This window comes from Rhinopithecus roxellana, chromosome 19, assembly GCF_007565055.1.
Source record: "Rhinopithecus roxellana isolate Shanxi Qingling chromosome 19, ASM756505v1, whole genome shotgun sequence".
Lineage (NCBI taxonomy): Eukaryota > Metazoa > Chordata > Mammalia > Primates > Cercopithecidae > Rhinopithecus > Rhinopithecus roxellana.
The window spans coordinates 79,242,496-79,258,909 of NC_044567.1; the positions used below are offsets into that span (position 1 = coordinate 79,242,496).

The window sequence follows — 16,414 nt, forward strand, 5'->3', positions numbered from 1 at the left end:
ATGGTTAACTGGAGCCCCTGCTCTAAAGAAACTGATCAGTCATGGGATTTTTCTCTTAGGTTTATCTATCCTTCCAAAGCAAGGCACATGCTTGCCATTACCGCATTTATACAGGGGACTTTTAAATGATCATTCTGGCATCGCTTGAAGGATGAATCAAGTGGTAACATCTCTTTCTCATTCTGAATCTCTGACCCGATTGTATGGTTAATTTTGATACAGCTCTTTTAAAAAGTGAAATGTTTCTGTCATATTTAAGATGAGAATGTACCTTCCTACTGAGAGAGTGACTTTCAAAAGGGATGGTGTGGCGGCCTCCTTACCTGCTCTTTCATTTCAGCATAGACTTTCTCTGAGTTCAGTTCCACCTGCCGCTTAAACTCTTCCAGAGCGGCATCTGCCTGCTGGGCCTGCAACCTCTGAACTTCAGTCACACGAGTAAGCTGCTCCTCTTTTTCCCTAGAAAGGTTCAGAGAAGCTTCAAAGTTAAAATATAAAAGAACTAACGTGAATGAAAGAACAATATTTAACCCCCTCTAAAATAAAATCCAGATTTTAATTTTTTTGATCCAAATCCTACAAAACTTCCCTTTAGAAATTTGACAATAAACTAATTCATCTCAAGAGAAAAAGGGTATAAACATGTACTATGTATTCTGATGAAGGGAAAACTACTTTCAAAGATTTCCCTAAAAACAAAACTGAGTAAAACCATGTGTCTCCATCAAGTGATGAATGAATCAACAAAATGCGGACTAGCTATCCAATGGAGTATTAGTCATCCTTAAAAAGGAATGAAGTTCTGATACCTGCTACAACATGGATGAACCTTCAAAACATCCAGCTAAGTGAAAGAAACCAGTCACAAAAAGTTACATATTGTGTGATTCCATTTATATGAAATTTCCAGAATAGATAAATCCACAGAGACAGACAGTATACTAGTAGTTACTAGGGTCTGAGAGGCTGGGGAAATAGGGAGTGATTGCTAACAGATATGAAATGAGGAAAATATGAAAATGTTCTGGAATTAGATAGTGGTGATGGTTGCACATCCTTGTGAATATACTAAGATCCACCAAACTATACACTTTAAAACAGTGAATTTTATGGTATGTGAATTACATCTCATGTCTTTTGGTTTTTTTTAAATGTACCAATAGAAAGATGTATGTCTACCAGAAGCTAATCTGCAGTGAAGTCAGTGCAACAGAGAAACATCATGGCCTAAAATTATTTTACTGCCTTCTAGCAGATTGCCTAAAAGAACTGATAACCATCTCATTTCTTCATACCTTAGGCGGAAACTACATGGCTGAAAGGGTCCAACAAAACAAAAGGAATCTTTGCATGCTGATAGAAGAAAAAATTAAAGGCTTCAGTTTATAAATGCATGCCATTTAACAATAGTTAACTCTGAGTTCTAACTAGGTGCCAGGCACCGTGCAATGGAATTTTATATGGTTTGGCTCTGTGTCCCCACCCACATCTAATCTTGTAGCTCCCATAATTCCCACGTGTTGTGGGAGGGACCCAGTGGGAGATAACTGAATCATAGGGGCAGGTCTTTCCCATGCTGTTCTCATGATAGTGAATAAGTCTATAACGAGATCTGATAGTTTTAACAAGAGGAGTTCCCCTGCACAAGCTCCTCTTTTTGCCTGCCGCCATCCATGTAAGATGTGACTTGCTCCTCCTTGCCTTCCACCGTGATTGTGAGGCCTCCCCAGCCACATGGAACTGTAAGTCCATTAAACCTTTCTTTTGAAAATTGCCCAGTCTCAGGTATGTCTTTATCAGCAGTGTGAAAATGGCCTAATACAGAATTTTATGTCTTCTCTCATTTATTCTCACAGTAAACCAGTATAAGAGTGTTATTATAGCCTTACTTACACAGAACAGGAAGGTAGGGCTTAGAGAATACTTCCAAGGTTACACACCTAGAGTAACAACAGGTTAAGCCAGGATTCCAGTCCTGACAGTGTGCTTCTAGAGTTCCTGTTGTTGGCTGCTATGCCACAGTGCTTTCCTGATTTTCCAGATGCCAAAGGTTAGATTAACTTACTTCACCTTCCCTAAATGGGAAAGCTTAGACACATATAAAATATGTTCTTACTATTAGCTGTAACACTGAAGAATGCTGGGCAGGGGTGGATAATTTAACTCACTCAAACCAAATTTGAGAGAAATATCATAAAGGGGAGAAAAGACATTTCTAAAACAAGAGGATGCAATCTTTTAAGACTTGGGCAAAAAGTAATATGAGTTTTTCCAGGTTATTTATCTGAGTTTAAAATCCACTCTAAGACACAAAAATGTCTAGGCTTTTCAATAAGAACGTACATATCATATAAAATATCAAAATACCAAACCATCTTCTTCCTCACCCACCAAATTGAAAACCTCTTTGAAAGCTTAAGTGGTCAAAAGACTAATAAGAAAAAGTGTCACCTAATTTCTACTTCAGCAAGACTCTCTTGTTCCTTTATAATGAGGTTATCATTGATATATAGACATATAGATATAGATAGATAGATGTGTGTGTATGTTCTCTCCTCGCACCCATATCCCATCCCCACCCCTGTATTTGGGATCCGCAAATAGCCAAATGTTTGTTGACAGGCTAAAAGAGCATGCCGTGCATGTTTACTTGTCATTTTAAACACCACCTTGTGTCTATCTCTTCATATCTCATGTATCCATCTACCTGAAGGTGACAATAATCATTGCAATCCCATGATAAACAAAACAGCTTTCCCACTAAATCCCTGTTCCTTTATGTGTCTGTTTTACAGATGTAGCCACCATTTTTATGACTTACAGAATTTAATACTGCCCCAAGGTGTGTGATGCCCTGCATGAGAGTTAAGCCATTCCAGGTCATGACGCATGCCACATGTGGCTCTCAGGGACTGCATTTTGCAGCAATAGGGTACAGGACTCTGGAAGTTTTTAAAAGCTATTCTTCAACTTGTCCACTTTAATGAATGGGGAACTGAATATCTTGTTGTTCACCATGTTTCTTACATGTTGTTAAAGGAAAATGGCCTTAATGCTAACTGGCTGTTAAGTTCTGAGGTCATAACATTAGTGAGGCTTTTTTGCCACCTAATGTGAATATTAGCTCAAAGATAATGGTGATTAATAACTGGATATCATACTGAAGGCTGACTGCAGGGACACCATATATGAAAGACTGAGTACTCTGATGGCTATAGAGAAGTTTAAATTGTTCTGGTGCATTTTCACTCTTCCTATATTATTCTGTGCAAGAACAGGAGGCTTTAAGTTGTATGTAGGATTTCCCTGCAACAAATGTTGAATAATTTGTTTGAATATAAAAATATTTGAATACTAAAACAGCACATGGGAACAACATAAAGTCATATAAATTGTTATTGGGTACCACGGTCTAGACCTGGCTTGGCAAATAGATGTTCTCTGGTGTGGTGGTCGCAACTGACTGGAAGAGGCTGCCTAGAATGCTCTATTTAAAGGATCCTGAGAGCAAGCTCAGAGGGAAAGGGTGCCGTGGTTGATGAATGGTGGCACTGTTTACAAGGCACTGGAGTTAGGCAGTGCAACGACCATTTCAGAGATTATAGTGACTAGTTCTTATGTTCCTCTTCACTTCTTGAGGCCCCTCTAAAAGCACTTGGGAAGACTATTTTATAATTAAGATTAACATTTATCAAAGGATTACCTTTGGTCAGTTTGTATATAAATACAAAAGAAAGTACATTGAACATGATTTGAAAACTTTAAAAGTTTATATATCATTTACTTTTTAATTACGGAACATTAGCCAAAAGAAAGTAAGATAACAAATTTTATAAAAATATATGCCTATAGCTGAAATAGCAACTTTGTCCTATCTATGTAGAAAGTCAGTTTTTTATATTTGTGCAATAATTCGCATGAACTATTTAGTTAAACACTTTTAATTTAATAGGACAAATCTTTTTCTCTATAACATGTCATTCTTACCTACTAAGCTTAGCTCATTTACTTTATAACTAATTTATGACCACATAAATCAAAGTCATAAACTTCAGCTATCCATCAGGTAATTAGAGGCCATTTTAAAATGTGAAAACCTTGCACAATAAGGCACATTGCTTTTAATTGATCACTTCTACCCTGATTTACAAATAGCAAATACTGTTTTACACTCAATTGTAAGCACAGGGAAATATGTAAAATCTAGTTTCCAGTCCCACCATACTGTCTGAACTAACCTAATAGTAACGCTAAATATCAAAGGTGGCCTCATTCAATGTAATTCAATGTTCTTGTCCAGTAAAACCATAATGAATACATTGAGCTCCGCTAATATTTAGAAACCTTCTGCCCCTTTTTTTTTTTTTTTTTTTTTTTTTTTTTTTTTTAGACAGGGTATTGCTCTGTTGCCCAGGCTGGAGTGTGCAGTGGCATAATCAGGACTCACTGCAGCCTTGAACTCCTGGACTCAGGTGATCCTCCCATCTCAGCTTCTGAGTAACTGAGAATATAGGTGCAAGCCACCACCCCTGGCTAATTTTTTTCTTTTTTGTAGAAATGGGGTTTTGCCAAGTTGCCCAGGCTGGTCTCGAACTCCTGGACTCAAGCGATCCACCCACCTCGACCTCCTACAAAGCTGCGATTACAGGCATAAGCTGCTGCACCTGGCCCCTCTGTCTTACTATAAATTAAATCTGTCAATTCAAATAAAGAGGTGATAATCATTTTAAGGAGGGATCCATTTTAATTTCTACAAGGTAATGAAGCAGAAGTGAAAATGTTGAAGCTTTGAAACAGACAAAGGTCTGCTCCTATCACAGGAACAGTGCTCCTTTTTACCATGATCCCAATAGTGCATCCTGCAAGGAGGAAAAAAGGACTTTGAAGATTTTTTTCCCAATGGAACTAGTTGTTGGGCCAAGTAGAAATGCATCACTCAAATGCCTTAAAGCTGGGCCTCCATGAAGATAAAAAAGTGGAAAGAAAATTTGCTTTTTAGCTCTGATTTATTTATAAAGTGCAGTAAAATTTCCTCATCTGAGTATATAAAGGATAAAGAAAAAAAGAAGCTGCATTCTTAAACAACCACAAGCCAGCTCAGATTAAAGGATGTTCTGAAGTACATGATTATTCCAAAAAGGGCAATAAAATATAGGGAACTAATGGATGACAGTTTAGTATTTTTGAGCTTTACAAGCTAACACATATATGGACGGGTGAACCTTAATTTGAAAATCTTCCTTCTGCACATTTCTGTTCCAGTACGTTTAATAAAGATGGCTGCGATCCAACATGTACGTATAAGGCTTCACATTACAGTCTACTTCATTTGCTGCCAGCTTGGCATCTCCCCTGGAAACTCCAAGAAAAACACAAAACAAGAAACTTCAAACAAGTCTGAAAAACAGCTAGAAGAGTCCCCATGCCCTTCCAGCTGGGCTGGAAAGCAAGACTTCCAAGCAGCAGTATCGCCTATATTCACGGCTGCGGGTTGTTACTTAAACTGATTAAACGGAATGAGTCAAAAATATTTAAAATAATACATTTCATAAGCATGATAAGTGAATAAACTGCTTTGGCCTATTATTGACTTGACTATTAAAACTAGTAGTCTCTGCTAAATTCTAGTTTAAAAATGGTAAACCCTGTAGACAGCTAAACATTTGATACTTCAAGAGTCAGAAAGAAATGCCCAGTAAAATGAAAGTTAGTACTGGTCTTAATATTGAATATATGGTAATATTTCCCAAATTGATCTACAGATTCAACATAATTAATGCATGCAGAGCCACAAGCCAAGGAACAGGGGCAGCCTCTAGAAGATGGAAAAGGCAAGGAATGGATTATTCCTATAAGCTCAATGAAACTATGATGATCCAAAACACAAAATTTAGAAGTTATTCTCTCACTACTAAGGGAAAAGCTTGAAACAGGTATGATAACAGCATAAAGAAGTTCTACAGAACTCTGTTCTGACAAAGACCTTTTATTGCCAACAATGTAGGCTTACCCAGAGAGCTTGCTCCCAGGGTCAAACACCAGTCTTAAAAAACCATGCCTGTCTGTTGGTTGAAGCATGTTAGTTATAAATAGAAATGAGGAATCTTATTAAACAATTCAAAAACCTCTTAAGAAGATATGGATGTCAGCTAGGATGTTCATAAATCTATGACGCCAACTGGATTTGAATCATAATTCAAAAGAACTAGTTCTGGCCTCAACCTTGTAGCCTTCATTCTCAGTAAGTTAGTTTTGTTCTGGGAGCAGAGACAAGGGTGCTGGCAGCAAATTCTAAGATCTGCTCATTCAAATACTATAGAAAACATAAAAGAAGTGTAAGACATGCTTCCTATCTTGCAGAAACTATAATCTGACTAAGGGAAAAGATGAAAATACAAGGAGAAAAAATAAAATTATGCAATATCGTACACATTAAATCTTGTGACAAATTTTAAGTGCTAAAAGAATACAAAGAATGTAACAATGCAGTAAGAGGCTATATAAGAAACAGTTCTCAGAGGATCAAATTTATGTGTAAGGTAGGAAATAAAGCTATATAAGTAAAATTAATGAAAGGTTTAAACAGTTTAAAGTTTACATAATAATTTTATGCTAAACTAACTTCTGCCTGTAATATGGGTCCATACATAAAACAAATTCTAGCTCAGCAAATACAAAAGTAAGTAATACTTTTATGGTAAACTAACAAAATATTGAGAAAATTATCTTTAAAGATAAAGCAGTCGTGGTTTATGGTCAAAAAAATTCCTCTAAAATCTTTAAATTCTTTAAAATTCAAAATAAATCCCACATATGATGCTATTTTCGTTTATGTCTCTATACTTAACAAAGGATTAAAACTTCCATTTGTAAATTGTACATAATATACGCAGAGTTTACATACATACCCACTAATATATTTCATTATAGATGTAGTGTTATATCAGTAAATAATAAGGAAATATATGTTATTCTTATAAAATGACAAAACCTAAATATTCTGGAATAGGTGAGGACCACTTCTTGTTACTAGGAGAGGAAGAAAGACAGTATCAAGTCACTCAAGCAGAATGATAAGTAAACCAACGCCAGATCAAAGGAATAAAGAAAAAAGGCTGAAATGTGAATCTGAAATATTTATTTCCTTCAAAAACATTATCCATGCCTTGTCCCAGGGCAGTTCAATATTTCAAAGTAACTGGAAAATATTCTCACTTATATTCATCACTATGCACAAATAGATCAAATTTTAAGCAGGCAAATTTTCTCCTATTTATCAAATATAAATGTAATATTTATCATGTGAGAGAAGCTTTTCTGCTCATTAGAGATGATTTCTAAGTCATATGAAATGAAAAGTCGCAATACATATGTCCCACTACTTTTAGAGAATTATTATGTTGCTACAAAATATAACATTTATAGTGTAGCCATAATTTTTAAATCTTTGCAAATGATAAAGCAGAGTGAACATTTATTGAATGTCTACCCTGCTCATTACAGTTAGGGCAGTTCACACATTATTTCATCTAATTTCTATTAGAAAAGTTACTACATCTTTTAGGTGAAAACACTGAAACTTAGAATAGTCAAGTTCACATAAAAGTGCCAGAACAAGCGATGAAAACAACCCATCTGACTGGAAGTCCCAAGTAGTTTCACTACACGTAACATTATTTCTTTAAATCTGCACATACATTTTGTATTAAGTTACCATTTCATATTAATTAGCTGAATTTATAACTAAGTACTTGCCATAATTTATCCTTACATAGCCATATTTATATATTAAATAACTTCGAGCATTTGAAAGCTAAAATGTTCATTAGCATTCACTTAACAACTATCACATGCCAGGATCTGTGCTCAGTATTAGAAATGCAAAAACGATCAAGACGTTATATCAGTTTTTTGTTTGTGTGTGTGTGTGTTTGTGTGTGTGTGTGTGTGTGTTTGAGACAATGTCTTGCTCTGTCGCCTAGGCTAGAGTGCAGTGGTGTGATCTCAGCTAACTGCAACCTCTGCCTTCTGGGTTCAGGAGATTCTCTTGTCTCAGCCTCCCAAGTAGCTGGGATTACAGGAATGCAGTACCATGCCTGGTTAATTTTTGTGTATTTTTAGTAGAGACGGGGTTTTGCCATGTTGGCCAGGCTGACCCAGGAAAACATCGTAAAGGACTTCTCATTTTGGTAAGATCATTACTAAAAATGTTTAAGAAGATTAATGCATTACATGTACATTGCATACATGCATACCACATACATATCACACACAATGATATTACATGTATAATACATGTATGTAACATGCACACACATCACACACGTATCACATACATGTTATATGCATGTACAATACATGCATGCTACACACGTATATTGTATTTGCATTACATGCATGTATATTACATGTATGTTGTCATTTAAATGAATACTGCATGCATGCATAATACACGCATGTATCATACATGTATACTGCATGCACAAATACTGCATGTATATTACACAGCTATTGCATGCACATTACATATATGCAGGAATATCACACATGTGTATTGCATGCATACTACACGAATGCTTATCACATGTAAATCAAATAGACGGATATTACATACATGTGCAACACATGCATTTTACAAGCATGCGCATTACAGGCATGTCACATATATTACATGTATGCACATTACATGTGCAATACAAGTATATTACATGCATGCTTAACACATGCATATCACACGCATATCACATGTGCTACACGCATGCATCACGGGTATATTAATGCATTATGACATGTATATCACACGCATATTACATACATATCACATGCATATCACACGTGTATTGCAAACCTGAATGCCACATGTATATTACATGCATGCATAGTACATTCATATCGCATGCATATCACACTTGTGTATTTTGCATGTGTATTGCATACAACTGTTACATTTGTATTACATGCATATATGCCACATGTGTATGATATGCACGCATATACCATGCATATTATATGCATGTATGTCGCAAGTGTACTGCATTCAAGCACACATGTATATTACATGTGTATCACATGCATATTGCATGCAGATTACATGTATGTACATACAATGGATGTCATAGTGCATGTGTATCACATAAATGTATAACAGTGCATGCATATTACATGCATGTGCACCACACGCATACATTACATGCACTCATATTGCATGTATATTACATGCACGTATACTACATATATGTATGCATATTAAATACATGTATAAAGCATGTATGTTACATGAAAGTTACCTGCATATTACATGCAAATTGCAAGCATTTTATGTATTACCTGTATCTTGCAGGCACCTGAAATGGATGCATATCACATGCATGCACGCACGTTTATTACATGCATACATATTGCATGCATATTACATGCATATTACATACATGTATAGTACATGTATGCAAATGACGTATCTTTATCACATGTGGGTGTTAACACATGCACACTACAGGCTTTTAACACATGCACACTACAGGCATGTTACATGTTTAGTACATGTTTGATACACGCATGCACACAATGTATATTACACATGTGTACGACATCTATATTGCATGTATGGTGCGTGTATATAGCACACATGTGGCATATTGCACGTATAACAAATGTAAATCACATGCATGCATGCATATTACATTTCCATTACATACATGTATACCACGTACATGTATCATGGATGCATATCACATGAATATTGCATACGTGTTACACATGTGCGTATTATATACATGTCGCATGCATTTGCATGCACTTTACATTCCTGCCATATGCATAATGCATGCATATTACATGCATGCACATTACATGCATATTGCATGTATATTTTGTGTGTGCTGCATCACATTACATGTATGTACAGTGCGTGTATGTTGCCATATCATATGCATGCATATTAAATTAATACCACATGCATATTACATACATGTATGTTACATGTGTATGGCATGCATGTATGCTACGTATGTATTACATGTATGCACATTGTATGTACACTGCATGTATGAATGCATATCACATGTATATCACATGCATGTGTACTCATGCATATTGCGCACATGTATGTTGCATGCACATTACATGCACATATATATATGACATTTGTATTACATTCATGCATGTGTATTACGTGTGTGCATTTTGCATGTACAACACATGCATGTTACATGCGTGCACAATGGTATTGCATGCGTGCATGTCACATGTGCATTACATGTATAGCACATGTATATTGCACGCATATACTGCACAATGCACAATGCATATTACATACGTGCATAGGATGCATATCACATGTGTACTGCACACATACATAGCACATGTATATAACTATGCATGTTACATGTGTTTTACATGTGTCTTACAACTATATTGCATGCACGTGTATTTCAGGAACACGTGTATCGTATGCATGTACATTGCACGCATATAGCATGCATCTTGCACCCATGCAGCGCATGTATTGGATGCATGTAATGTTGCGTACATGTTGCATGTATGCTACATCCATGTATATCACATTCATGCATCATACATGCATATGACATGCGTTTCACACACATCAGGTACCTGCAAATTACGTGTATCACATAAATGTATGTTGCATGTATACTGTATTGCATGTATGTCACACGCATGTTACATGCGTATATGTATATCACATGCATATGGCATTGTATTACATGCATATTACATGCATGTATATTACTTGTATATTACATGCATGCATACATATATTGCAGGTATATTGCTCTATCAACACTAATCAAAAGAAAGCTGGAGTCGTGATATTAGTATCAGACAAAGTCTACTCCAGGGCAAAGAATTTTGTCAACACTAAAGAAAGCAAATTGACAGTACTTAAAGAGTCATATTAATAGGAAACAAATGTTGAAGATAAAAGAAGCAAAAACTTCTTGAAATGCAATGGTGAATAAATACATGCACAATGGCATTTTGAGATTTCAATATCCCTCACTATCAATAATTGATAGTACAAGTAGACAGACAAGTAGACAGACAAGAATAAAGAGATAGGATAAATAGAATGTGAAGAACACTATCAACCAACTAGGCCTAATGGACACTTACAGAATATTCCACCCAATCAAAGAAGAATACACGTTCATTTCAAGAGTACATGGAACATTATCAAGATAGACTATTCTGGAACATAAAACAAGGCTCCATAAATTTAAAAGGATTCATGTCATGCAATGCATATTTTCTGATCATAGTGAAATTAAAAATCAATAAAAGAAAGACACCTGGGAAATACCCAAATATTTGGAAACTAAATATTTTTCTACACAGCCCATGGACCAAAGAAAAAATAAAATGAGAAATTAGAAAGCATTTTGGATTAATGAAACTGAAAACAAATATCAAAATTAGAGAGATGCTGCTAACACTGTACTTGAAGGAAACTTTACAGAATTAAACAGTTGTATTAGAAAATAATATACAGGTTTCAAAACAATGGCATTAGCTTTCACTTTAAAGAACAGTAAAACACAAAATAAGTAGAAGAAAGGAAATCATAAAAGTCAAAACAGAGATCAATACAATAGGAACAGAAGAACATTAGGCAAAAATCAGTGAACCCCAAAGCTGGTTGAGAAGATCAATAAAACTGATAAACCTCTAGCTAGACTGGTCAGAAAAAAAAGAAACAATACAAATTATCAATATTACAAATGAGAATAGTTATGTCACTACAGATTTTATATGTGTTAAAAGGACAAGAAACCAGTATCATAAGAGAAAAAATAATTTGTGTTTTGTTTTTGTTTTTTGAGACAGAGTCTCACTCTTGCCGAGGCTGGAGCACAATGGTGTGATCTCGGCTCACTGCAACCTCTACCTCCTGGTTTCAAGTGATTCTCATGCTTCAGCCTCCCGAGTAGCTGGGATTACAGGCACCTGCCACCACGCCCAGCTAATGTTTGTATTTTTAGTAGAGACGGGTTTCACCATGTTGGCCAGGCTGGTCTCAAACTCCTGATCTCAGGTGATCTGCCCGCCTTAGCCTCCAAAAGTCCTGGGATTACAGGTGTAAGCCACCGCTCCCAGCCTGAGAAAAAATTTTAATCCTTACTTCTTCCCAGTATACACAAAATTACTAAAAAGTGACCAAGTCCTAATGTAAAACCTATAACTATAAAACTTCCAGAAGAAAACCTTTGTGACCTTGGGTTAGAAAAAGATTTCCTAGATATGACACCAACAGCACAATCCATAAAAGAACAGATACTGTAAACACAGTAGACTTCATCAAAATTAAAAACACCTGCTTTCTGAAAGAAACCACTAAAAGAATAGACAGGCAAGTCACAGACTGGGAGAAAATATGCAAAAACATCTACCTAATAAAAGACTGGTATCCAGAATATATAATGAAATCTCAAAATTTAATTATAAGAAAACAGTCAACCCAATTTAAAAATAGACTAAAGATTTGAAGACTCTCCAAAGTAGATAGGCATATGGCCAATAAGGACATGAAAACCTTTTTAACATCATTAGTCACTAGGAAAATGCAAATGAAAACCACAATTAAGATATTACCACACACTTGTGAGCACGGTGAAAATTTAAAACACTGATGATATGAAGTTTTGGGAAAGATGTGGAGGGACTGGAAAAACTATACATACTGTCTGCTTCCATTTATCTAAAATTCTGGAAATTAAAATATAAGGACAGGAAATCAGTGGTTGCCTGGATATGGGGAGGTGGAAAGGGGGAGACCAGAAGGATGGCATGGGAGGAGAGAACGTTTGGAGTGATACGTACGTTCACACGTATATATTTTTTGTATTGGTAGTTTCATGAGTATGTACACAGTTCAAAATATATGAAAACTGTATACTTTAAATATGTGAAATTTATTTGTATGACAATTCTAACTAAATAAGGCTGATAAAATGGCCCTTAAATGTAATAAAATGTTTAATCTCACAAGAGTACTGCAAATTAAAACCGTGTCATTATTTCTCACCAACCAGATTTACAAAAATTTTTAAATTGTAACAACATTCTACTTGGGAGTCTAAAAGGCATTCACTTTTTTTTTTTTTTTTTTTTTTAAAGACAGGGTCTCACTTTGTCACCCAAGCTGGAGTGCAGTGGCGAGATCACAACTCACTGCAGCCTCACAACTCACTGCAGCCTCAGCCTCCCCAGTTCAAGCAATCCTCCCACCTCAACCCCTCAACTGGCTGGGACTACAGGCACGTGTCACCACGCCAGCTACTTTTTTTGCGTTTTTTGTAGAGACAGGGTTTTGCCATGTTGCCCAAGCTGGTCTCAAACTCCTGAGCTCAAGCAATCTGCCCGCCTTGGCCTCCCAAAGTGCTGGGATTTCAGGCGTGAGCAACTGTGTCCAGTCCAAAAGGCATCCTTATTTGCAGCCAGGAGAAATTTAAGTCAGTGTAACCTTTATGGAGGAAAATTTGCCACTATATAACAATACTACATACACGTAGTTTTGACCCAGTATTCCCAATCCTAAAAAGTTACCCTGAATCTACATCCCAAACAATACAAAAATTCATATCCATTAGGTTATTCATGACTGCATCACATGCAATTGCAAATATTGGGAACAACCTGTATACCCACATATAGAACAGTGGTTGCATAAACACACTGGCATACTACACTGATGTAAAAAGAACGAGTGACTTCCAGGTTATAATAAATGAAAAAAGCAGTGTGTACAAAAGTGTCCATGCCTTTCATGTAAGGAGGAAGAGAAAACAATGAGATATACATGTATCTGCTTATTTGTGCAGGAACAAACACAGAAATGATCAACTAGAGACTAATAAGGTCATATATCCACAGAAGTGGCTCGGAATGGGAAAGACAACAGAGGAGGAATCAAGGTGGGGCGACACCTCTCTGAATATACCTAAGAGTCCAGGTGTGGTGTCTGGAATCATATTAATGTTTTATTTACTAAAAAAGAAAAGAAATAAACAAGGACAGGAGAGGGAAATCCTGAAATGAAATACAAACAGAAACAAATAAACGTAATTGTATTTCAAATGATTAATAATCACACTGAAGGGGGAATAAATAACCAAATTAACCTTGGAATACAGTCTTTGGATCATGTGCTCTTAGGCTGAAGATGAAAAGAACAGAAAAGAACTCTTAGACTCTAGTTACAGGTTTCTTTCTTCACAAAGGTATGGTCTATCAATTGAAAAACCAATTCCTCGATTCTAGGTTTGAGCAAATAAGTAAATATATAATGGAAGTCAGGTTTCTCACAGTCAGACGGTAATAAAACAAATAAGAAATAAAATAAACCCTGTTGAATTTGACTGTTAATGGAATTAGTGTGAGTTCATGCTTTCTATATATTTAGTAAGATACAGAAATATAGATGTATAAGTATAGGATATGTGTATGATATCAAAATACACATAAGTAAATACATAAAGCACACACACAAATATATACACACACAGGGATGTATATGTATGTGTCTATAAATTCATTTGTTTCCTAATTCCGCCTGCTGAAAGGGGCTAAAAGCAACTTCTTCAGAAAGGAAAAAAAACACACTTTTAGATAATTTCTCAGTGTCAAATAAATCATACTGAAAATCATGAACTATACTGGAACTGAACCACAAAAAACACACTACATATAAAAATGTGTGTGATAAAACTTAAGTGTTTCTTAAAACAATTTAAAACCTTAAATGCATAAGATAGAATAGGAAAAGCAACTGAAAGTCTTTTTTGGAATATTCTGTTTTACTTAAGGTACACTCAGGAGGAGTCCTAATTTGGGACTAACATAGCCTTGAAATGACATAGTAAAAGCAAAAAATGTGGAAAAGAAAGGTGACTATCTCCAGGGAAGGAGAGAGAAGAAACCCATAGCTACCATACTTTTTTTCTTTAAACAAAAAGAATCTGAAATGAATATTCCAAGAAGTTACCATTTGTTAAATGCGTACACATGTGCTGGATGTGGTACACAATCCTCCCACCTTCCCTAATTTGACTTATAAAGTAAGCTCTTCAGCGCTTTCAACAAGAAGAGAACTGCTGCCCTTTCTTGGCATACACTAATCACCATGGACTCGGATAAGCAAGTGTGAACAGTGTTCAGCCCCCTGCCTCTCTCTCCAGGGAGGGCCTATTGTCAGAATGTCCTCCTCCCCTGCCTTTACAGGCTCCAGTGGGCGGCTCTAGCTGTGCCCTGATGAGCACATTTAATCTAATGAGAAAGGACTCCCAACCTTCACCTGGCCACACACCCAAACCACAACTTCATCTATAGGATTCTTCTATTTTTCTGAATGTGTTCTAAATTTGAGAGGGGAAGAGCATGTTATTTATTGGCCTTGACTGTCTCCCAAATCAAAAACGTTACCTTTTAGCTTCGGTTCTATACAAATTTACAGTAACTAGTTTACAGTTGTATAGAGTTTATAACTACAGAAAAAACCTGAAATGTGTTGTTCCTAATAAAGCAGCAATGTCATCAATTTTATTTTCATGAATAATCTTTCTTAAAATTTCTAAGGAATCTGTAGAAGTGTGCCATCCACATACTGATTCAGACTTCATTAGTAAGAATTTGTGATAATTTTGACAGGGGTGAGATATTACAGTTCACCTTTGTTCTTTGTTCTTAAAAAGGTCTTTTTTTTAAAAAAAAACACATATTGTAATAACATTATATAGGCCATATTTAATCTATTTTTTAAAGCAAACTTATAACTTTTTTTTTTTTTTTTTTTTTTTGAGACAGAGTCTCGCTCTGTTGCCCAGGCTGGAGTGCAGCGGTGCAATCTCAGCTCACTGGAACCTCCGACTCCCAGGTTCAAGCGATTTTCATGCCTCAGCCTCCCCAGTAGCTGGGATTACAGGCATGTGCCCCCATGCCCAGCTAATTTTTGTATTTTTAGTAGAAACAGGGCTTCACCATGTTGGCCAGGCTGTCTCAAACTCCTGACCTCAGGTGATCTGTCCACCTAGGCCTCCCAAAGTGCTGGGATTACAGGCGTGAGCCACTGGGCCCGGCCACTTTTTAAACAAATGGTTAAAATGTCTTTTAACTCATGGTAACCAAATAAAAACAGCTGTATATTATAAAGACATGAGCTCTCAGTGAAGGTGTCTCTTGAGAAGGAACTGGAATAAACCAGGCTCTGCTATGCATGGCTGCGTTTCTTACAGCATCTGTGCTTCTCTCTGTGCATCTGCCCTGCTTTCCTCTTGGCATCAACACAACCACTCAACACTTCAGCTCGCATATGGCCCATAGTGGCTGCCTAGTCAACCTTCCTCATAGTAACGTTCCAGGTTTTCCGCTTCTGCATTAATTGAGTCAGTCTCTCAGTTTT

The 16,414-nt window shown here is 36.2% G+C and overlaps 1 protein-coding gene across 14 annotated transcripts in view; it reads right to left on the reverse strand.

The window, feature by feature from the left end:
• Positions 1 to 16,414, reverse strand: part of CEP112 (centrosomal protein 112) — a 569,199-nt gene that overhangs the window by 343,728 nt on the left and 209,057 nt on the right. For all 14 annotated transcript variants that reach the window (XM_010379988.2, XM_030923682.1, XM_010379989.2 and 11 more), the window contains exon 18: positions 324 to 459. In XM_010379988.2, coding sequence (XP_010378290.1) covers positions 324 to 459 — 136 coding nt within the window. The remainder of the gene's footprint in view (positions 1 to 323; positions 460 to 16,414) is intronic.